This window comes from Hyla sarda, chromosome 5 (assembly GCF_029499605.1).
Source record: "Hyla sarda isolate aHylSar1 chromosome 5, aHylSar1.hap1, whole genome shotgun sequence".
Classification (NCBI taxonomy): domain Eukaryota; kingdom Metazoa; phylum Chordata; class Amphibia; order Anura; family Hylidae; genus Hyla; species Hyla sarda.
Window position 1 is genome coordinate 340067850 of NC_079193.1, and position 25632 is coordinate 340093481.

Below are 25632 nucleotides of genomic sequence, written 5' to 3' on the forward strand. Positions count from 1 at the left end.
GAACAGCAGAGGCTTCATGTTCCTACTTATACAGGGAGATGTCACATTGTAATTATTATCATTATGTTCTATTCTGCCATACAATAGACATTGTACATCACCCAGAATTAATGCCATAAGGTCGTATGGTGACAACTGGTTAACTCATTAGGTAAAAATCAGTCATTAGCTCTACAAAAAGTAACGTTGTAGCCCTGACCTTAAAGGGGTTATCCCAAGTTATCACAATCCATTATCACTACGCCCTTCCATTCCCTAGATATGTGGGTTTCAAATGTGTCCGACAATTCAAAGAATCGAACAACAAAAAACGTGGTCCCAAATGGCTGGAGGTGCTCAACCCCAAATGCGGTTGTGCATTTATACTGGGGGAGCAGATCCTGCCCTTGAAGTCCGTTGCTAGGGGCGATCCCCAGCATAAAAATGCATACAATGGAGGATGCCTTCAGCGGACTACAAGTGCCACAATAGAATCCTACACCAGATAAACGGTGTGGATGTGTAACAATTAGAATAATACAATACAGGAATATAGGTGCACTACTGTGGTAGATGTATACAATGACATTGGCTATCCCTCAACACTGTTGTTAAAATTGAGACATTCGCCAGTATATCCTTATATGAAGGACACACCAGAGCCCGCACACCAACGCCAAGGTTTCTCAAGATGGCGCGGGACCTAACGCTAATCCTACCTGTGCGTGATAAGCAAAACAGGGGCCACTGGGCAATTACGGCAGCATTCGGTGGACTCACAGCGTCCTCCTTGGCGTTGGTGTGCGGGCTCTGGTATGTCCTTCATATAAGGATATACTGGCGAATGTCTCAATTTTAACATCAGTGTTTAGGGATTAGCCAATGTCATTGTATACATCTACCACAGTAGTGCACCCATATTCCTGTATTGAATTCAAAGAATCAGTCAGATATGTGTGAACCTAATTTTAATAATGGGAGTGACTGATGGGCAGTATTATACAGTCAGGGGGTGTGTATTAGGCAGACAGGCCCCTCAGTGGACAATATTCACCCCCCTGACTATATAATCCCACCCATCACCTGATTGGTGTTCAGAAGTCTCATAGACCATAAATGAAGCAGCGGTGGTGCATGTGCTCTGCTTTTCCATTCAGGAGACAATGGCCCCTTGTTCTCATAATTAATAAGTGGTCCCAGTAATTGACCCCCATCAATCCACCTGTTATCCCCTGCACTGTGGATAAGGGATAACATTTAATCTTGGGATAACCCCATTAAAAAAATTTGGGGATTAGAGAAAAGAGTTTGCTCTTGTTTCAGAAATGGCACCACCACTCTACTATGGCTTGTCTAACATTAAAGTGGACCTGTCAGCAGTTAAGCAGGGGTGTAAATAAGCACATGGCTAGATACGACTTCTCATCAGGATTTTGGGCATACCATTTTTATATCTCTATAGTCTTTTTCAGCGCTGAGATATAAGCCTTTTTCTAAAAAGCTCAAGTGCCCAGGGGGCGTTCCCCAGTAAGGCAAGAGCCCAGTCAGGTCCAGATCATATAGTCTAATTCATTTCTGCTATGCCTGCTTGCATGTGCAACCCCCTTCCATTAACAGCAGGCACAAAGATAGGTAATAAAAGGACACGGGCTGGACTTAGCTGGGCTCTTGCCATGCTGGGGAACACCACCTGGGCATTTGAGCATCATTTACATATTAACAAAAAGGCTTATATCTCAGCGCTGGAAATGATGATTGCTAATTGATTTCTTAACTCCTTCCCTCATCATCATGTACATCAGGGAAAAGGGTTCTCTTCCTCTTCCCAACCTACATTGAAGTGAAAGCTATGGTGGACAGCCATCACGTTCTAATATTTTACCATATCACTGTCCTTTTCTCAGTGCAGTCCTTGAGCCTTTAGCGCTTTGCTTCTTAAAGGGGTTCTCCAGCATTTAAAAACATATTCCCCTATAACAGGATAGAGAATAAGTGTCTGATCAAGGGGCATTGACCTCTGGGACCCCCCACCCCAACGATCTCCAGAACAGAGCTCTAAATCTTTCAGCTGTTTGGAGCTCGGGGTTGGCACGCGCTCCATGCATTCTCTTTAGGAATGTCGGAGATACATGTGTTGAACTGTATCTCTGGCGCTCCCCTAGAGAACCCATACTCCATGCAGTGGGGGGCTTCAGGGCTCTGTTCTGGAGACCACAAGGGGTCCTAGTGGTCGCCCCAAGGCCCCCTCCCCTCCACGGGATCAGACATATTATCCCCTATTATGTGTGATACATTTTTAAACACCTGAGTACCCCAGTTACCTGTTGCATACCTGTTATGTATATATTATGCCCAGATGTAGCAGAGCTGAATGTATCATTGATAACACATAGTTTGGCTATATATAACACTCGTCAGTATACAAAATGTATTTTCTAAAATAACAGACATCATTCTCCAGGTTTAGGCACCTTACCAATATAGTACAAAATATGTTATTCCGACCGTTCTCAATTTACGGCGAAACATGAATCACCCGATCATCGCGTCTTCCCAGATGTCGTACTAATGACTTATTTTCTAAAAATACCCCATCAAGAATGTCAGGGCGGAAAGTGAAATGAAGAACATGTATCAATTGACAGCATCGACAGAGTCCCCTTATATTGCAGCATAGTGTAAGATGCCGCACATCTTAACACTTCACGTGTCACACAATAGCGTGATGTCTGCCAACCCTACTGGGCATTTTAGGTTGGAGCTATAAGGCCTCATTGTAAAACAAGGAAGATAATAATGTATTATAAATGCTATGGAGGAGATTTATCAAAACCTGTGTAGAGGAAGAGTGGTGCAGTTGCCCATAGCAACCAATCAGATTGCTTCTTTCATTTTTCACAGGTGTCTTTAAAAATGAAAGAAGAAATCTGATTGGTTGCCATGGGCAATGGCACCACTTTTCCTCTACACAGGTCTTGATAAATTTCCCGATGCCGACAATCTCTGCACCCCGAGAGTTATACAGTGGAGGTCGGACAGTTAAATGATACTTTACCATGACACTGGTCCGGTGCGATCAGGAGATAACCTGGAAGCCCCATGCAAGCCTATGGTACTTCCGGTACATCTCCTGATCATGTTACTGCAGAGATTGCCTGTGAGTTTTAAAGGGGTACTCCACTGGAAAACATTTTTTTTTTATCAACTGGTGCCAGAAAGTTACACAGATTTGTAAATTACTTCTATTAAAAAATATAAATCCCTCCAGTACTTATCAGCAGCTATATGCTCCAGAGGAAGTTCTTTTCTTTTTGAATTTCCTTTCTGTCTGACCACATTCCATTTTAGGGACTGTCCAGAGCAGGAGAGGTTTTCTATGGGGATTTGCTTGTACTCTAGACAGTTCCTAAAATAGACAGAGGTGTCAGCAGAGAGCACTGTGGTCAGACAGAAAGGAAATTCAAAAAGAAAAGAACTTCAACTACAAGTCCTGAAAGGATTAACATTTTTTAATAGAAGTAATTTACAAATCTGTTTAACTCTCTGGCACCAGTTGATTTAAATTTTTTTTTTTTCAGTGGCGTGCCCCTTTAAACATCCTGCTGCCAGATTAATGTCATGGTAAAATATGATTTAACTGTCTGGCAGGAAGATGCAGAGAATAGTTAATGCAGGGGCATCGAGAGGTCTGGGCAGTGCTGCTGTAGTGAGGAGTGCAGGGAGAACAAGCAGCCTATTATCGCTGCTGGGACTTCAGGACACTGGGAAAGCTGGGTGGCACGCAGATTTACTGTGCCTGCCTAATTCTTAGACAGTGTAAATAAGTGATGTCACTTATTTACGTGGATGGAAAAAATATGTCATTTTTTATAAATTGTGTGCACAGACAACCACTTTCCTATGGTCTTACATAGAGCGCATTAATGTTAAAAATACAGACGTAAATGTGCAGAATTTTTACAGACTCAGTTTTTACAATGAAATATTCCTGAAAATATACTGTGTGATCCTAGCCTTAGGATACTGAGAACTGAACCTATATGGACAGTAAGGCTAGGTTCACACTACGGAATGTCCGTCTGCAATTGCGCTTTGAAATTACAGGCAGAAGTTCCGCTTACTAAAATGTATAGTGTAGTGAATGGGTTTCCGTTCACAAATTCACACTTCGGAATTTGTGAACGAACAATCCGCTTGAAAATTTTCGCCTGAAGAATGGTGTTGCTCATTGAAGATGAAGAATGGCGCAGTCTATTGAAGACTGCAGTGTCCAGGTGGTCCTAGCACCGGCTGATTCAGTCGGCGTTGGCCGCACTCGGAATCTCCGGGTGGAAATTTTCTGCCTGGAGAGTCCGCATTGTGAACCCAGCCAACGAATTGACTCTTTGCTAACAGGCAAATATCCCCAGTGGTGTTCAGGAGCGCTTGTAGGCTGCTGACATAAAGCAGCCTGCAGCCTACAAAGGCAAGCAACTGGTGCCACATTTTTCATCTGAATATGCGCCCTGAAGACACTGATTCGTTTGAAATCTGTAGACTAGGGTTGCAACAAACCTTTAATTGCACAATCGATTTGTTGCCGATACATTAATTGGCAAAATGACCCAAAAAAGTTTTTGGGGGGCTTTACATAAAAAAAAAAAAAAGGTATATAAAAACAAGTGAACAAGGTTTTTATGTTTCCCTGCGCCCCTATTATAACTTGGCACAGTGTTTCCCAACCATTATATGTGTTTCCCAATCAATGTGTCTCTCGCTGTAAAAAAAAACTACAAATCCCAGCATGCCCGGACAGCCTACGGCTGTCCGGGCATGCTGGGAGTTGTAGTTTTGCAACAGCTGGAGGCACCCTGGTTGGGAAACATTTACCTTCCATTTAAAGCAAAACTGTCACCTCCGTATGAGGTATAGAGGTGTAGGCACCACCAGTTAGGGCATAATGCGATCTAGAGAGGGTCCTTTACTTGACTTTGCCTGCGGTTTGTGAAGTCGCAGCGGCACGGATAACAGTCGCAGCGGCACGCCTCCTCCCCGACCTAACCCGCTCCCAGCATGTTGCCCTGTATGTCAATCATGAGCGGCCACCAAAGTAAGGTAGAGGACTTTCTCTTAGATCGTATTATACCCTGCCTCGTACGGAGGTGATGGCAGCCGGCCGGCCGGTTCCCAGAGTGGAATACGAAGTTAATATGAAGTGATTTTATATTCCCAGCCAGGAGCTCTGATTGGTCAATCAGTGCCGACCAATCGGGGAATATGACATCACAGTACTGTAACTTCATATTCCCGTGCTGGGAGCAGGCAGAGCGCAGTGCCGCCTGCAGAAGTGCAGCGCTGACCCAAAAAATGAGTTACAAATGTCATGACACCGGCATTATGACATTTGTAAATCGTTTTTTACTTAACAAATCAGAGCTCGATAAATTGATGACGGGATTCATCGACAACGAATCCTCTTATCGATCTTTATCAATAATGTTGATTAATCTTCGCAGACCTACTGTAGACCCCACCATCCCCCCTCAGCCCGGGTTACCGTATCACCTTTGGTAAACGTACTGCGTTGAGAACTGTTGTGTTTTTTCATGGCATTATCCTATTGTGCTGAGAAATGGGCACCAACCAGCGATAAAGTTAGTCAATCATTAGCCGACCTGTGAAAAACACTTTACTCTACTAGATATTGGGGATGGGCAATGTCTCAAGATCTGTGTACAGGCAATGACTTCCACATCTTTAATGACAGCCATGTGCATTATAAAATCTTATAAAATGACACAGTATACTAATTATACTAAAGCTTTATGTTACCAATCAGAAGATCACATTGTGTCATACCTCTGTTTATAAAAAAAAAAAAAAAAAAAAGTGCTTTGTTAAAAAATATGACTCGTACTGCAAAAAAAAAAAAAAAAAAAACTCAAGCAACTATGGGAAAATGCAAAAGTTATGGCACAGAAACAAATTATTTTTTGGTAAAACAAAGAAAACTATGTGTATTTTATAGCGCCATAATCTTACTGACCCAAAAAATAAAGGTAACACGTTATTTATACTGCACAGTAAATAGCACAAAATTTACAAAAATAAATAAAATAAAGAATAAGAGGGAATTGCTGTTTTTTTTTTCCCCATAAAAAAGAAAGTTAATCAGTAAGTAATATTTACCCTAAATGGTGCCACAAAACATATATTATCTCACTAGATGAGCTTACAAGGAGTGAGGATCCTGATCACAAGAGCTTACAATCTATGAGGAGGAGACAAGAGGAGTGAGGACCCTGATCACAAGAGCTTACAATCTATGAGGAGGAGACAAGAGGAGTGAGGACCCTGATCACAAGAGCTTACAATCTATAAGGAAATAGGAGACAAGAGGAGTGAGGACCCTGATCACAAGAGCTTACAATCTATAAGGAAATAGGAGACAAGAGGAGTGAGGACCCTGATCACAAGAGCTTACAATCTATAAGGAAATAGGAGACAAGAGGAGTGAGGACCCTGATCACAAGAGCTTACAATCTATGAGGAAATAGGAGACACAAGAGGAGTGAAGACCCTGATCACAAGAGCTTACAATCTATAAGGAAATAGGAGACAAGAGGAGCGAGGACCCTGATCACAAGAGCTTACAATCTATGGGGAAATGAGAGACAAGAGGAGTGAGGATCCTGATCACAAGAGCTTACAATCTATAAGGAAATAGGAGACAAGAGGAGCGAGGATCATGATCACAAGAGCTTACAATCTATAAGGAAATAGGAGACAAGAGGAGCGAGGATCATGATCACAAGAGCTTACAATCTATGAGGAGGAGGAGACAAGAGGAGTGAGGATCCCGATCACAAGAGCTTACAATCTATAAGGAAATAGGAGACAAGAGGAGTGAGGATCCTGATCACAAGAGCTTACAATCTATGAGGAAATAGGAGACAAGAGGAGTGAGGATCCTGATCACAAGAGCTTACAATCTATAAGGAAATAGATACAAGAGGAGTGAGGATCCTGATCACAAGAGCTTACAATCTATGAGGAAATAGATACAAGAGGAGTGAGGATCCTGATCACAAGAGCTTACAATCTATGAGGAAATAGGACACAAGAGGAGTGAGGATCCTGATCACAAGAGCTTACAATCTATAAGGAAATAGGAAACAAGAGGAGTGAGGATCCTGATCACAAGAGCTTACAATCTATGAGGAAATAGGAGACAAGAGGAGTGAGGATCCTGATCACAAGAGCTTACAATCTATAAGGAGGAGGAGACAAGAGGAGTGAGGATCCTGATCACAAGAGCTTACAATCTATAAGGAAATAGATACAAGAGGAGTGAGGATCCTGATCACAAGAGCTTACAATCTATAAGGAAATAGGACACAAGAGGAATGAGGATCCTGATCACAAGAGTTTACAATCTATGAGGAAATAGGAGACAAGAGAAGTGAGGATCCTGATCACAAGAGCTTACAATCTATGAGGAAATAGATACAAGAGGAGTGAGGATCCTGATCACAAGAGCTTACAATCTATGAGGAAATAGGACACAAGAGGAGTGAGGATCCTGATCACAAGAGCTTACAATCTATAAGGAGGAGGAGACAAGAGGAGTGAGGATCCTGATCACAAGAGCTTACAATCTATGGGGAAATGGGAGACAAGAGGAGTGAGGATCCTGATCACAAGAGCTTACAATCTATGAGGAAATAGGACACAAGAGGAGTGAGGATCCTGATCACAAGAGCTTACAATCTATAAGGAAATAGGAGACAAGAGGAGTGAGGACCCTGATCGCAAGAACTTACAATCTATAAGGAAATAGGAGACACAAGAGGAGTGAGGATCCTGATCACAAGAGCTTACAATCTATAAGGAAATAGATACAAGAGGAGTGAGGACCCTGATCACAAGAGCTTACAATCTATGAGGAAATAGGACACAAGAGGAGTGAGGATCCTGATCACAAGAGCTTACAATCTATAAGGAAATAGGAGACAAGAGGAGTGAGGACCCTGATCGCAAGAACTTACAATCTATAAGGAAATAGGAGACACAAGAGGAGTGAGGATCCTGATCACAAGAGCTTACAATCTATAAGGAAATAGATACAAGAGGAGTGAAGATCCTGATCACAAGAGCTTACAATCTATGAGGAAATAGGAGACACGAGGAGTGAAGATCCTGATCACAAGAGCTTACAATCTATAAGGAAATAGGAGACAAGAGGAGTGAGGATCCTGATCACAAGAGCTTACAATCTATAAGGAAATAGGAGACAAGAGGAGTGAGGATCCTGATCACAAGAGCTTACAATCTATAAGGAAATAGGAGACAAGAGGAGCGAGGACCCTGATCACAAGAGCTTACAATCTATGGGGAAATGGGAGACAAGAGGAGTGAGGATCCTGATCACAAGAGCTTACAATCTATAAGGAAATAGGAGACAAGAGGAGCGAGGATCATGATCACAAGAGCTTACAATCTATAAGGAAATAGGAGACAAGAGGAGTGAGGATCCTGATCACAAGAGCTTACAATCTATAAGACACATGAGGTAAAATGTCCTTGTTCCATACATTGCTCCAGCCATTTAGTCCACACAAGGACGCATGATCTGGTCACCAGCCAGTATCTGTATGTACACATACTAAACTGGAATGAATGGGGACCTTACATGTGTGCGCTCAGTGTCCCCTAACGGTATGTGAAAACAAGTGTTCTGATCCAGAACAACAAAACACTGTTGTTGTGTGGAGCGGACATTGTGTATGTGACAAAGCTTCATTCCCAGGCAGGTACTGTGGGTGTTAGTTCATGGCTGGGATGAATGCGGTATATAAGTAGATTCTTGGTATATGGCTATGACATGTTCTCCATTCATGTCTCTGTACTCGGATTCTAAGAACACATCGTAGGCCATTATCTAGATAGGGAAAGTGCTGTACATTGTAAAGGAACAAGAAGTGACAGGCAGACAAAGAGAGCCCAATAAAGCTTCTATGATGTGACGTGCTTGTCAGAAGACATCCTGGACTGCAATATTTATGTCTGGTTACACAGGGATGCCCACCCCATGAGAGGATCAGGTACTTACCTAGAGAATATAGACATTTATATCTTGTAGCATAAATAGGTATACAGCAGTGTTTCCCAACCAGGGTGCCTCCAGCTGTTGCAAAACTACAACTCCCAGCATGCTCGGACAGCCTTTGGCTGTCCGAGCATGCTGGGAGTTGTAGTTTTGCAACAGCTGGAGGCACCCTGGTTGGGAAACACTACTGTATACAGGCTGCAGTAAAGATTCCCAAGATAACTTTATGTCTTTACACTCAACAAGACTATATGACACTGGTCACCTAGATGGAGAAGCTGGGAAACATAAACATACACTTACATACATTAAAACAGGGGTCTCAAACTGGCGGCCCTCCAGATGTTACAAAACGTCAACTCCCAGCATGCCTGGACATACCTAGACAGCCATTTGCTGCAGCTAATGGCTGTCGGGCATGCTGGGAGTTGAAGTTTTAGCAACATCTGGAGGGCCGCCAGTTTGAGACCCCTGCATTAAAGCGATGTTCACACTTATCCTGCCATAGCAGAAGCCACTACTCTCTGCGGGATTCCCCCTGGGTCTGACAGACTTCATTGACCAATAATGGGATCCATCGGGTTTAGGGTTGCCACCTTTCTTGCAAAAAATATACTGGCCATGCTTATTTGCATAATTAATTATATATGCGTGACATCATAGGATACACATATGCGGGGGAAATTTTGTCCTATTTTGACCCCTATAACTTTATTTTATTTCTCCTTATTCGGACCTGTATGAGGGCTCCTTTTTTTGCGCCCTGATCTGTAGTTTTTAACAGAACCATTTTTGTTTTGATCGGACTTTTTGATCGCTTTTATTATTAACTTTGGGAGTTGCAGTTAGTTACTAACTACAGCTCCCAGCATGCCCTGATACAGCCTGTGGCTCAGCAGAAGCCCAAACGAAAACTACAACTCCCAGAATGTTGGACTATATAGTAGTATATAGTAGGGATCGACCGATATCGTTTTTTTTAGGACCGATAATCGGTGGAGGTTAGGGCCGATAGCCGATAATTTATACCGATATTCCGGTATAAGTTATCGGCTATTTATCCCCCCGCGACACCGCTGCAGATCACTGATTTAAAGCGGGCGCTTTAAATCAATGCACTGCAGTGGCTTTTGCGGTGCCATAGGCCGCTGCCACCACCCGCTTCTCTCCCCCTACCTGTCAGGGTGGTCCGGGCCATCCATCCATCCTTCCTGTAGTATCCGGCGCTATTCCGGGTGGAGGGTGAACCGGTCCGGGCTGTCCTTCTTCTGGGGGGGACATCTTCTTCACTCCGGGCAGGCTCCGGCCTAGTAACGCAGCATAGACGCCGCTGTGCAGTGACGCCCGTGCACAGCGACGCACCTGACGTCACGGCGTAGCGGCGTCTATGCAGCGTACTAGGCCGGAGCCTGCCCGGAGTGGAGAAGATGACCCCTGGAGAAGGACAGCCCGGACTGGTTCACCCTCCACCCAGAATGCCGCCGGACACTACAGGAAGGATGGATGGCCCGGACCACCCCCATTACGGGTAAGTTTGCTTAGGGTTAATGCCCCGTTTTATCAGATTCTGCGTCAGCGCCAGAATTTGCGCCAGAATTGAAATAAACCTGACGAACTCTCTATTTTACTGAGAAAATGCAAAAAGGGGCATGGCCGTGGGGATAGGGGCGTGGTCATCATAAATGGGCGTGGCCATGCCATTTTTTTTTTTCAATCGCAACATATTTACTAAGGTTTCCACAGAAAATGTGGTGAATTTCAGCTAAGGAAACCCCCATAGATCAGAGTATGTGTAAAATAAATAAATAAATAAAATTTTAAAAAAAGCAAAACGTAAGGAAAATGCAAAATGTAGGGAAACATTAGTAAAATATATTGTGCAAAAATATCTGATGAAAAAAAAACTCCACAAAGAAAACTCCACTCCACTCTTAGTAAATCAGGGTCATTGGGGGAGATTTATTAAAACCTGTGCAGAGGAGAAGTTGTCCAGTTGCCCATAGCAACCAATCAGATCGCTTCTTTCATTTTTAGGAAGGCCTCTGCAAAATGAAAGAAGCAATCTGATTGGTTGCTATGGGCAACTGGACAACTTCTCCTCCTTCTGATAAATCTCGTCTTGTTGAAATGTGAACCTTTTGGCCCAGTCTGAATCAGGTTTTCTTGAAGAATATTTCTTGTACTTTTACTCTGCCCCCACCACATGCTTCACTGTAGGGATAGTATTGGGCAGGTGATGAGCAGCGCTTGGTTTCTTCCAGACATGGGGGGAGATTTATCAAAAACTTTCTAGAGGAAAAGCTGCTAAGCTGCCCATAGCAACCAATCAGATCGCTTGTTTAATTTCGGAAAAGGCCTCTGAAAAATGAAAGAAGCGATCTGATTGGTTGCTATGGGCAACTCAGAAACTTTTCCTCTAGACAGGTTTTGATAAATCTCCCCTATGATGCTTAGAAATGAGACCAGTAATTCCATCAGACCAGAGAATCTTGAAATCTAAGAGTCCATTGGGTGCTTTCCTGGGTGACTCGGGTGGCTTTCCTGTGTCTTTTTCTGAGGAGAGGCCTCTTTTTGGCCACTCTGTTGTAAGAATAACCATTGGGTTCTTGGTCCCCTCTATTACCAAGGCCTTTCTCTCCTGATTACTTAGTGTGGTGGGCAGCAGCTCTAGGAAGAGTCCTGGTTGCTCCAAACTTTTTCCATTTAAGAAATATGGAGGCTACTGTGCTCTTGGGTCCTTTCAGTGCAGCAGACATTTTATTTGTATCATCCTTTAAATCTCAGCCTCCACTGTGCCTTCCTGTTTCTGAGCTCTACAGGCAGTTCTATAGAGCTCTCTGCTATCAGAGTGGTACTGTAATAGTAGCCACCATTGCAACAGAATAACTCAGATAGTGAATTTCTGTTTCCCTTCTAGACGTTCTACCATTAGCTGTGAGTGGTATTGAGAAGTGGAAGGGTTTAGGAACCGCACCGACTTGTCCACGTAACGTTATAGAGCGGGGTCACCGAGTGCTGAGGTGTATAGCACATAACTGCAGTAACCAAACCTCATCTGGTGCAGAAACTGTGCCCTACTGGGAGCTCTATGGCATGGGTTTTCATGGCCGAGTAGCCGCATGCCAGTCTTACATCACCAAGCACAATGCCAAGTGTCGGATAAAGTAGTGTAAAGCCAACGCCATTGGACTATGGCGCAGAGGAAACGTGCTCTGTTCTCTAACTGGCATATGATGGATGAGTCTGGGTTTGGCAAATGCCAGAATAACGTTTCCGGCCGGCATCGGTCCGAATTCAGACGTGACGTCATGCCAGGCTGCAGCCGGCCACTAGGAGGGAGACCCCTAGTGGCCGGTTTTCAAATGTAAAATACACCATCATAATAAAAAATAAAAAAAATAATGAAACTATATTAGAGATATGTTGTAGTACATAAGTACTACAACATATCAAAAAAAAAAAAAGTTAGTGACAGTGCCCATTTAAGTTTGGTCTCCTGCCGGGCCGGGAGGAGACCAAATGAACTGTTTGACTTGCACAAAGAACAGAACAGAGCCACCTAGTGGCCGTTTTTTCAATCACATTAAAAACATAAAGGTTGAGAATTTTAAAAGCAAATTAATAGCAAAGTGTCCCATAATTACACAAGGAACTATATTTAGTTTGGTGACAGGTACTCTTAAACTAGAATGGAGATTGTGAGCCAGACCCTCTTGTTCAGCATCATCGTCTGACTTCACAAATGCTCTTCTTGATGAATGAGCAGAAGTTTCCACAGATACCCCCTAAATCTTGTAGAAAGTCTTACCAGAAGAGTGCAAAAGTAGAACCAACTCCATATAAGAGGGGTAGTGTAGTGCATGACAACTTATGGATAGAGCATAAGTGTCCAACCACTGGGACCCCACGCGATCTCCTGCACTGCACCCCGGTAGTCTCTAGGAATTGGATGTGTCAACCCCCACACAAAGCGGCGGCCAACACACTCCCTCCATGTATCTCTATGGGAAAGCCGAAGATAAAGGCGTTCAACTATCTCCTGCATTCCCATAGATGTAAATGGAGGGAGCGTGTTGGCTTCCGTTTCGTGGGGGGGTCGACATGCTCCACTTCTGATGAGAGTCGGGGTGCAGTGCAGGAGATTGCGGGGTGTCCCAGTGGTCGGACCCCCCATGATCAGACACTTATCCTCTGTCCTTTGGATGGGGGATAAGTTGTCATGCACTACACTATCTTATAATAGTTATGGATTTAGAACGGGACGTCCTAACAAATTCTGTAGGTGGAATGTGTCTATAAAGACAAATGGTCTCCAAATTGTGGACCTCAAACTGTTGCAAAACTACAACTCCCAGCCGTTGGCTGTCCGGGCATGCAGGGAGTCATAGTTTTGCAACAGCTCGAGGTCCACAGTTTGGAGACCTACGATACAGACCATATGGCCACCATAGATCTGTATGGATCATTCCCATTACCTGGTATTTATGCAGACTATGTGGCCGCCATAGATGGGTGCAGGATCGTTCCCATTACCTGATATTGATACAGACCATATGGCCGCCATAGATGGGTCCAGGATTGTTCCCATTACCTTGTATTGATACAGACCATATGGCCACCATAGATCTGTATGGATCATTACCTAGTATTGATACAGACCATATGGCCGCCATAGATCTGTATGGATTGTTCCCATTACCAGGTATTGATACAGACCATATGGCCACCATAGATCTGTATAGATCATTCCCATTACCTGGTATTGATACAGACCATATGGCCACCATAGATCTGTATAGATCATTCCCATTACCTGGTATTGATACAGACCATATGGCCGCCATACATGGGTCCAGGATTGTTCCCATTACCTTGTATTGATACAGACCATATGGCCACCATAGAGCTGTATGGATCATTCCCATTACCTGGTATTTATATAGACCATACGGCCGCCATAGATGGGTCCAGGATTGTTCTCATTAGCTTGTATTGATACAGACCATATGGCCACCATAGATCTGTATGGATCATTCCCATTACCTGGTATTGATACAGAGCATATGGCCCCATAGGTCTGTATGGATCGTTCCCATTACCTTGTATTGATACAGACCATATGGCCACCATAGATCTGTATGGATCATTCCCATTACCTGGTATTGATACAGAGCATATGGCCCCATAGATCTGTATGGATCGTTCCCATTACCTTGTATTGATACAGACCATATGGCCACCATAGATCTGTATGGATCATTCCCATTACCTGGTATTGATACAGACCATATGGCCGCCATAGATGTGTCCAGGATCGTTCCCATTACCTTGTATTGATACAGACCATATGGCCACCATAGATCTGTATGGATCATTCCCATTACCTGGTATTGATACAGACCATATGGCCGCCATAGATATGTATGGATCGTTCCCATTACCTGGTATTGATACAGACCATATGGCCACCATAGATCTGTATGGATCATTCCCATTACCTTGTATTGATACAGACCATATGGCCCCATAGATCTGTATGGATCATTCCCATTACCTGGTATTGATACAGACCATATGGCCACCATAGATCTGTATGGATCATTCCCATTACCTTGTATTGATACAGACCATATGGCCCCATAGATCTGTATGGATCATTCCCATTACCTTGTATTGATACAGACCATATGGCCACCATAGATCTGTATGGATCGTTCCCATTACCTGGTATTGATACAGACCATATGGCCGCCATAGATCTGTATGGATCGTTCCCATTATCTGGTATTGATACAGACCATATGGCCACCATAGATCTGTATGGATCCTTCCCATTACCTAGTATTGATACAGACCATATGGCCACCATAGATCTGTATGGATCCTTCCCATTACCTTGTATTGATACAGACCATATGGCCCCATAGATCTGTATGGATCGTTCCCATTACCTTGTATTGATACAGACCATATGGCCACCATAGATCTGTATGGATCGTTCCCATTACCTTGTATTGATACAGACCATATGGCCACCATAGATCTGTATGGATCGTTCCCATTACCTTGTATTGATACAGACCATATGGCCACCATAGATCTGTATGGATCCTTCCCATTACCTGGTATTGATACAGACCATATGGCCACCATAGATCTGTATGGATCCTTCCCATTACCTTGTATTGATACAGACCATATGGCCCCATAGATCTGTATGGATCGTTCCCATTACCTTGTATTGATACAGACCATATGGCCACCATAGATCTGTATGGATCCTTCCCATTACCTGGTATTGATACAGACCATATGGCCGCCATAGATCTGTATGGATCCTTCCCATTACCTGGTATTGATACAGACCTGAAGAACATCTCCTGGCTGTGCAGGATGGTCATAAATCTGCTGACATCTGGCCTTCATAGCTTGTAAAACCAAATGGAGCATGTCTGAGGTGTTTACTGTACCTGGCTGAGTGCAGGAAGCATTAGGCTGACAGGGTGTTTACCTCCTTCCCACCATGTACCAGTCCCTGTCCCCCCCAGTGGTGTCTGACAGGAAAGGACTGATCCTCCTATTTCCAGGCACATAGATTTGCTGAGGGAGTGGAGGGCAGGCGCTGCCATCTCATTGGTGCCAGCAGGGAGGAGAGGAGAGGAGCTGTGTGCACTGTGCCAGAGATCGCATCTGCAGCTCAGGGAGCACGTGTGTCCAGAGCCTCATACACACACAGATCCGGTGCGGAACGCATCAAAGACGCAGCGGTGTGATCCGGCAGTGCACGGGGACCTGTAGTGTTTGGTGGATGCCCAGGACGCGGCGGATGGTGCACGGAGCGCGGCGGATCGGTCACCGGGGCTCCCCTTCTCTCTGGACGGGCTTCACACTCATCCGCCAAGACGCCGCGGATATTGTACAGAGGATCGTCCAAGATGGGCAGAGAGCAGCGGCTGCAGCAGCGGGAGAGAGCGGCGGCGGCGGTGGCGGGAGACCGCATCCAGCGCTCCCAGAGCCGCAGCAGCCTGTCCGCCTCCTTCGAGGCTCTGGCCGGATACTTCCCGTGTATGAACTCACTGGAGGAGGATGAAGGTGAGGGCAACAAGGGGCACACCACGGGGGCAACAAGGGGCACACAACGGGGACAACAAGGGGCACACCACGGGGGCAACAAGGGGCACACTACGGGGGCAACAAGGGGCACACTACGGGGGCAACAAGGGGCACACTACGGGGGCAACAAGGGGCACACTACGGGGGCAACAAGGGGCACACAACGGGGACAACAAGGGGCACACCACGGGGGCAACAAGGGGCACACTACGGGGGCAACAAGGGGCACACTACGGGGGCAACAAGGGGCACACTACGGGGGCAACAAGGGGCACACTACGGGGGCAACAAGGGGCACACCACGGGGGCAACAAGGAGCACACCACGGGGGTAACAAGGGGCACACTACGGGGGCAACAAGGGGCACACCACAGGGCAACAAGGGGCACACTACGGGGGAAACAAGGGGCACACTACGGGGGAAACAAGGGGAACACTACTGGGGCAACAAGGGGCACACCACGGGGGCAACAAGTGGCACACCACGGGGGCAACAAGGGGCACACCACGAGGCAACAAGGGGCACACTACGGGGGAAACAAGGGGCACACTACGGGGGCAACAAGGGGCACACCACGGGGGCAACAAGGGACACACCACGGGGGAAACAAGGGGCACACCACGGGGGCAATAAGGGACACACCACAGGGGCAACAAGGGGCACATTTCCTGGGCAAGGGCTGTGCGAGTGCAACAATATGTACATGTATGTATAGTGGTGGGGGGCAGTAAGATGTACACTATAGTTGTATGTATAGTGCAGGGGTAACAAGGTGTACATTGTGGATATAAGTTACCCCTGTGTATGTATAGTGCAGGGGTAACAAGGTGTACATTGTGGATATAAGTTACCCCTGTGTATGTATAGTGCAGGGGTAACAAGGTGTGCACTGTGTATGTAAGTTACCCCTGTGTATGTATAGTGCAGGGGTAACAAGGTGTACATTGTGGATATAAGTTACCCCTGTGTATGTATAGTGCAGGGGTAACAAGGTGTACATTGTGGATATAAGTTACCCCTGTGTATGTATAGTGCAGGGGTAACAAGGTGTACATTGTGGATGTAAGTTACCCCTGTGGATGTATAGTGCAGGGGTAACAAGGTGTGCACTGTGGATGTAAGTTACCCCTGTGTATGTAGGATGTAAGTTACCCCTGTGTATGTAGGATGTAAGTTACCGCTGTGTATGTATAGTGCAGGGGTAACAAGGTGTGCACTGTGGATGTAAGTTACCCCTGTGTATGTATAGTGCAGGGGTAACAAGGTGTGCACTGTGGATGTAAGTTACCCCTGTGTATGTATAGTGCAGGGGTAACAAGGTGTGCACTGTGGATGTAAGTTACCCCTGTGTATGTATAGTGCAGGGGTAACAAGGTGTGCACTGTGGATGTAAGTTACCCCTGTGTATGTATAGTGCAGGGGTAACAAGGTGTGCACTATGTATGTAAGTTACCCCTGTGTATGTAGGATGTAAGTTACCCCTGTGTATGTAGGATGTAAGTTACCCCTGTGTATGTAGGATGTAAGTTACCCCTGTGTATGTATAGTGCAGGGGTAACAAGGTGTGCACTGTGGATGTAAGTTACCCCTGTGTATGTATAGTGCAGGGGTAACAAGGTGTGCACTGTGGATGTAAGTTACCCCTGTGTATGTATAGTGCAGGGGTAACAAGGTGTGCACTGTGGATGTAAGTTACCCCTGTGTATGTATAGTGCAGGGGTAACAAGGTGTGCACTGTGGATGTAAGTTACCCCTGTGTATGTATAGTGCAGGGGTAACAAGGTGTGCACTGTGGATGTAAGTTACCCCTGTGTATGTATAGTGCAGGGGTAACAAGGTGTGCACTGTGGATGTAAGTTACCCCTGTGTATGTATAGTGCAGGGGTAACAAGGTGTGCACTGTGGATGTAAGTTACCCCTGTGTATGTATAGTGCAGGGGTAACAAGGTGTGCACTGTGGATATAAGTTACCCCTGTGTATGTATAGTGCAGGGGTAACAAGGTGTGCACTGTGGATGTAAGTTACCCCTGTGTATGTATAGTGCAGGGGTAACAAGGTGTGCACTGTGGATGTAAGTTACCCCTGTGTATGTATAGTGCAGGGGTAACAAGGTGTGCACTGTGTATGTAAGTTACCCCTGTGTATGTATAGTTGAGCAGGGACACTTCGGTAGATGGGCTCCAGTTCTGAGAAGCGGAGTCGGTGCCTTTTGCCAACATAAAGTGATGAGTGATGGATCTGCAGCTTTAGTCACAATTGTAGCCAGCGCTTGATCTCCGAATGTAACAAGTTGTGTCCAATAAACAAGTCCTAACACCACAGAATGTGCCTGAGAGCCAAGTGTGAACAGGACATCTATCTCCAGGTGTGAACAGGACATCTATCTCCAGGTGTGAACAGGACATCTATCTCCAGGTGTGAACAGGACATCTATCTCCAGGTGTGAACAGGACATCTATCTCCAGGTGTGAACAGGACATCTATCTCTATCTAGAAAGAAATCCCTCACTGCATAAAGCAAAGCATTGTATCTATCATCTTCTGGGTCAAATATTTACAAATATTTTCATTCAGACAGTCATTGTTTCCTTTTTTCTGTTTCCATCTCTCAGTCAATCTATTATATATGTGTGTGTATGTATATGTGTGTATATATATATATATATATATATATATATATATATATATATATATATATACTGTATATGTTCTCTCTCTGTCTCATATCTATAAATCTTTAACGAATTTATAGATTATAACATAAATCCTATCTATCAGATATGCAGCACTTACATTAGGTGAAAATGATTATGTAAGACGGGTTACTAGCCATGACACTACAGAGGTAGAGACTGGTTACTAACCATAACACTCCAGAGGTAGAGACTGGTTACTAACCATGACACTCCGGAGGTAGAGACTGGTTACTAACCATAACACTCCGGAGGTAGAGACTGGTTACTAACCATAACACTCCGGAGGTAGAGACTGGTTACTAACCATGACACTACAGAGGTAGAGACTAGTTACTAACCATAACACTCCAGAGGTAGAGACTGGTTACTAACCACGACACTCCAGAGGTAGAGAATGGTTACTAGTCATGAGCACTCCAGAGGTAGAGACTGGTTACTAGCCATGACACTCCAGAGGTGGAGACTAGTTACTAGCCATGACACTCCAGAGGTAGAGACTGGTTACTAGCCATGAGCACTCCACAGGTAGAGACTAGTTACAAGCCATGACACTCCTGAGGTAGAGACTGGTTACCAGCCATGACACTCCAGAGGTAGAGACTAGTTACTAGCCATGACTCTCCAGAGGTAGAGACTGGTTACCAGCCATGAAACCCCAGAGGTAGAGACTGGTTACCAGCCATGAGCACTCCAGAGGTAGAGACTAGTTACAACCATGACACTCCAGAGGTAGAGACTGGTTACCAGCCATGACACTCCAGAGGTAGAGACTGGTTACTACCCATGAGCATTCCAGAGGTAGAGACTGGTTACTAGCCATGACACTCCAGAGGTAGAGACTGGTTACTAGTCATGACACTCCAGAGGTAGAGACTAGTTACAACCATGACACTCCAGAGGTAGAGACTGGTTACCAGCCATGACACTCCAGAGGTAGAGACTGGTTACTAGCCATGAGCATTCCAGAGGTAGAGACTGGTTACTAGCCATGACACTCCAGAGGTAGAGACTGGTTACTAGTCATGACACTCCAGAGGTAGAGACTGGTTACTAGTCATGACACTTCAGAGGTAGAGACTGGTTACTAGTCATGACACTCCAGAGGTAGAGACTGGTTACTAGCCATTGTTACGCCTAGCGCTCCGGGTCCCCGCTCCTCCCCGGAGCGCTCACGGCGTCCTTCTCCCTGCAGCTCCCCGGTCAGCGCTGACCGGGAGCGCTGCTCTGCCATGGCCGTTGGGGATGCGATTCGCACAGCGGGACGCGCCCGCTCGCGAATCGCATCCCAGGTCACTTACCCGTTCCCGTCTCCTGCGGTCATGTGCTGGCGCGCGCGGCTCCGCTCTCTAGGGCGCGCGCGCGCCAGCTCCCTGAGACTTAAAGGGCCAGTGCACCAATGATTGGTGCCTGGCCCAATTAGCTTAATTGGTTCCACCTGTTCCCTGGCTATATCTAGTCTCCTCCCTTGCACTCCCTTGCCGGATCTTGTTGCCTTAGTGCCAGTGAAAGCGTTCCTTGTGTGTTCAATAGCCTGTGTACCAGTACCTTTGCTATCTCCCCTGACTACGAACCTTGCCGCCTGCCCCCGACCTTCTGCTACGTCCGACCTTGCTACTGCCTACTCCCTTGTACCTCGCCTATCTTCAGTATCTTCAGCAGCCAGAGAGGTGAGCCGTTGCTAGTGGATACGACCTGGTCACTACCGCCGCAGCAAGACCATCCTGCTTTGCGGCGGGCTCTGGTGAAAACCAGTAGTGGCTTAGAACCGGTCCACTAGCACGGTCCACGCCAATCCCTCTCTGGCACAGAGGATCCACTACCTGCCAGCCGGCATCGTGACAGTAGATCCGGCCATGGATCCCGCTGAAGTTCCTCTGCCAGCTGCCGCCGACCTCCCTACATTGGTCGCCCGACAAGAGCACCAGCTGTCGTACTTGACCACCATGACACAGCAACTCCAGTCGCAGCTACAGCAGCTCCAGTCACAGCAACAGCAGCAACAGTCGCAGCTACAGCAAGTTCAGTCTCAGCTACAGCAGCAACAACCATCTCCTCCGCCAGCTCCTGCACCCCTTCCGCAGTGAGTGGCCACTCCTAGCCTCCGCCTGTCTTTGCCGGACAAATTTAATGGGGACTCTAAGTTTTGCCGTGGCTTTCTTTCCCAATGTTCCCTGCATCTGGAGATGATGTCGAACCTGTTTCCCACTGAAAGGTCTAAGGTGGCTTTCGTAGTCAGCCTTCTGTCCGGAAAAGCCCTGTCATGGGCCACACCGCTCTGGGACCGCAATGACCCCGTCACTGCCTCTGTACACTCCTTCTTCTCGGAAATCCGAAGTGTCTTTGAGGAACCTGCCCGAGCCTCTTCTGCTGAGACTGCCCTGTTGAACCTGGTCCAGGGTAATTCTTCCGTTGGCGAGTATGCCGTACAATTCCGTACTCTTGCTTCAGAATTGTCCTGGAATAATGAGGCCCTCTGCGCGACCTTCAAAAAAGGCCTATCCAGCAACATTAAAGATGTTCTGGCCGCACGAGAGACTCCTGCTAACCTGCATGAACTCATTCATCTAGCCACTCGCATTGACATGCGTTTTTCTGAGAGACATCAAGAGCTCCGCCAGGAAAAAGACTTAGATCTCTGGCCACCTCTCCCACAGTCTCCACTGCAATCTGCGCCTAGGCCTCCCGCCGAGGAGGCCATGCAAGTGGATCGGTCTCGCCTGACCCTGGAAGAGAGGAATCGCCGTAAGGAAGAGAATCTCTGTCTGTACTGTGCCAGTACTGAACATTTTTTGGTGGATTGCCCAATCCGTCCTCCACGTCTGGGAAACGCACGCTCGCACTCAGCTCTCGTGGGTGTGGCGTCTCTTGATGCCAAGTCGGCTTCTCCACGTCTCACGGTACCTGTTCGGATTTCCACTTCAGCCAGCTCTCCCCTCTCAGCCGTGGCCTGCCTGGACTCTGGAGCTTCTGGGAATTTTATTCGGGAGTCCTTTGTGAATAAATTTCGTATTCCGGTGACCCGTCTTGTCAAGCCACTCCACATTTCCGCGGTCAACGGAGCCAGGTTGGACTGTACCATACGTTTCCGCACGGAGCCCCTTCTTATGAGCATCGGATCTCATCACGAGAGGATTGAACTTTTGGTCCTCCCCAATTGCACCTCGGAAATTCTCCTTGGACTTCCCTGGCTTCAACTTCATTCCCCAATCCTGGATTGGTCCACTGGGGAGATCAAGAGTTGGGGGTCCTCTTGTGCCAAGAACTGTCTAAAACCGGTTCCCAGTAACCCTTGCCGTAACTCTGTGGTTCCTCCTGTATTCGGTCCCCCTAAGGTCATTAAGGACTCTGCCTGCCACAGGAAATGCCCCTCCCCCCCTCCCAGTTCCATCAGGCAAGCTTCTGTGTCCCCTCATGGCCCTCGTCCTGGTGTCACACTGCCCCGTGCCAGGTCTCGCCCTCTGCCCTCTCTCCCCATTCCTACTCCTGCGGTTCTGCCTGCCGTTGAGGAATCCCTCCATCCTTTCCCGGTGTCCTCATCCCAGGGGAGGCAGTTACCCGATAAAGAGAAGGGGAGACCTAAGGGGGGGGGTACTGTTACGCCTAGCGCTCCGGGTCCCCGCTCCTCCCCGGAGCGCTCACGGCGTCCTTCTCCCTGCAGCTCCCCGGTCAGCGCTGACCGGGAGCGCTGCTCTGCCATGGCCGTTGGGGATGCGATTCGCACAGCGGGACGCGCCCGCTCGCGAATCGCATCCCAGGTCACTTACCCGTTCCCGTCTCCTGCGGTCATGTGCTGGCGCGCGCGGCTCCGCTCTCTAGGGCGCGCGCACGCGCCAGCTCCCTGAGACTTAAAGGGCCAGTGCACCAATGATTGGTGCCTGGCCCAATTAGCTTAATTGGTTCCACCTGTTCCCTGGCTATATCTAGTCTCCTCCCTTGCACTCCCTTGCCGGATCTTGTTGCCTTAGTGCCAGTGAAAGCGTTCCTTGTGTGTTCAATAGCCTGTGTACCAGTACCTTTGCTATCTCCCCTGACTACGAACCTTGCCGCCTGCCCCCGACCTTCTGCTACGTCCGACCTTGCTACTGCCTACTCCCTTGTACCTCGCCTATCTTCAGTATCTTCAGCAGCCAGAGAGGTGAGCCGTTGCTAGTGGATACGACCTGGTCACTACCGCCGCAGCAAGACCATCCTGCTTTGCGGCGGGCTCTGGTGAAAACCAGTAGTGGCTTAGAACCGGTCCACTAGCACGGTCCACGCCAATCCCTCTCTGGCACAGAGGATCCACTACCTGCCAGCCGGCATCGTGACAGCCATGAAACCCCAGAGGTAGAGAATGGTTAGTAGCCATGAGCACTCCAGAGGTAGGGACTGGTTACTAGCCATGAGTACTCCAGAGGTAGAGACTGGTTACTAGCCATGAGCACTCCAGAGGTAGGGACTGGTTACTAGCCATGACACTACAGAGGTAGAGACTGGTCATTAGCCATAAGCACTCCAGAGGTAGATACTGGTTACTAGCCATGACACTCCAGAGGTAGAGACTAGTTACTAGCCATGACACTCCAGAGGTAGAGACTAGTTACTAGCCATGACACTCCAGAGGTAGAGACTAGTTACTAGCCATGACACTCCAGAGGTAGAGACTAGTTACTAGCCATGACACTCCAGAGGAAGAGACTGGTTACCAGCCATGACACTCCAGAGGTAGAGAATGGTTAGTAGCCATGAGCACTCCAGCAGAAGAGACTGGTTACCAGCCATGAGCACTCCAGAGGTAGAGCCTAGTTACTAGCCATGAGCACTCTAGAGGTAGAGACTGGTTACTAGCCATGACACTCCAGTGGTAGAGACTGGTTACTAGTCATGACACTCCAGAGGTAGAGACTAGTTACTAGCCATGAGCACTCCAGTAGTAGAGACTGGTTACCAGCCATGAACACTCCAGAGGTAGAGACTAGTTACTAGCCATGAGCACTCCGGAGGTAGAGACTGGTTACTAGCCATAACACTCCAGAGGTAGAGACTAGTTAATAGCCATGAGAACTCCGGAGGTAGAGACTGGTTATTAGCCATGACACTCCAGAGGTAGAGACTGGTTATTAGCCATGAGCACTCCAGAGGTATAGACTGGTTACGAGCCATAAACACATGTGGATCAGGTAATTAGTGAAGTTGATGGGGGGGGGGGGGGGGGGGGGATGCTTCCTAGATGACACATATTTAATGTAGGCCCCTGCACCTATGTTTACATACACATGGGGCAATTATTACAAAACTCCCCTCCCCCCCCCTTTCCTTTTTTTTTTTTGGTCGCTCTAAATGGGGTCTAGTTCAGATGCTACGATCTCTATTCCCCTTCTGTGCTCAGAGCATTGGTCACCTGTGTCAGCCCAGAGGATACATATCAGACCTAATACAGGAGAGACACAGCATGGGATTCACTCCAGCTATTGCATTATGCTCAGCACTGGCAGAAGCTTTATGACCATAGCCTGGCAGGAGAAGCCATAACACTGCCCCCCTGGCCGTCCTACAGCATTAGTTCTTCTGCATTTTGGCTGGCATTTGGGCATTCTGGGCTATGTAGACCATCATAATGCACCAGGTGTCCTATACAAACATTAGAGAGAAACCACAACACCAGCTGTTGCCAAACTACAACCCCCAGCATGCCCGGACAGTCAACGGCTGTCCGGGCATGCTGGGAGTTGTAGTTTTGCAACAGCTGGAGACACCTTGGTTGGGAAACACTGATTTAGAATCGCCAACAATAGTGCATCCGATCTGTATGAACACCGTCCTGTGGGTCTATTGTACCTGCATGTATTTCTCACAGACATCTCCTATCCTGTGTGTGACATGTTGTTTGTTACATTATTATTGCTTTTCATTGTGGTCCATACTTCTGTCCATTTTGTGGTCTTCTTCTGACGCAATACAGTGACCATGGAAAACAATAAAAGCTTTTTAGCAATCGGCAACGGATTGATCAAAGGACGACCCGCAGGACATGGGATGAGCTTTTCCCAGTCAAGTATCTAAGCTTCCTTTCACTAGAAAAGTGACTTAAAGGGGTACTCCAGTGGAATTTTTTTTTAAATCAAATGTTGCCAGAAAGTTAAACAGATTTGTAAATTACTTGTATAAAAAAAATCTTAATCCTTCCAGTACTTATTAGCTGCTGAATACTACAGAGGAAATTATTTTCTTTTTGGAACACAGAGCTCTCTGCTGACATCAGGAGCACAGTGCTCTCTGCTGTCCATTTTAGGAACTGTCCAGAGCAGCATATGTTTACTATGGGGATTTTCTCCTACTCCGGACAGTTCTTTAAATGAACTGAGATGTCAGCAGAGAGCACTGTGTTCCAAAAAGAAAATAATTTCCTTCTGTAGTATTCAGCAGCTAATAAGTACTGCAAGGATTAAGATTTTTTTATAGAAGTAATTTACTAATCTGTTTAAATTTCTGGCACCAGTTGTATAAAAAAAAAAAAAAAAAAGTTTTCCACCGGAGTACCCCTTTAAAGGAAATCTGTCATCAGTATCACCCACACTGTCCTGTCATACAGGCTTTTAGTGCAGGTGATACTGATCAAAATGATACTTACTGCATCTTGATCCGTTGCTCCGTTCTGCCGTAATTCATCTCTTTCTGTATATGCAAATTAGTTGCTTGGGGCACAGGCGGAGCTATGAACCCTGCTCCGGACACTGTAATGTAATGAGCTTCGCCCAGCTCCTCATCTTCATAA

The 25632-nt window shown here is 46.6% G+C and overlaps 1 protein-coding gene across 13 annotated transcripts in view; it reads left to right on the plus strand.

Annotated features, from left to right (window-relative positions):
• The window catches only part of RIMS2 (regulating synaptic membrane exocytosis 2), a 680796-nt gene that overhangs the window by 634911 nt on the left and 20253 nt on the right, over positions 1-25632 (plus strand). Inside the window, exon 1 of one of the 13 annotated variants that reach the window (XM_056522561.1) lies at positions 9035-9062. The exons of 11 other annotated variants lie outside the window; for them this stretch is intronic. In XM_056522561.1, the coding sequence (XP_056378536.1) occupies positions 9050-9062 (13 nt within the window). In that variant the 5' untranslated portion in view covers positions 9035-9049. Of the gene's footprint in view, positions 1-9034; positions 9063-15711; positions 16160-25632 lie in introns of those variants that run through there. One more of the 13 variants, XM_056522560.1, reaches the window with a different exon arrangement.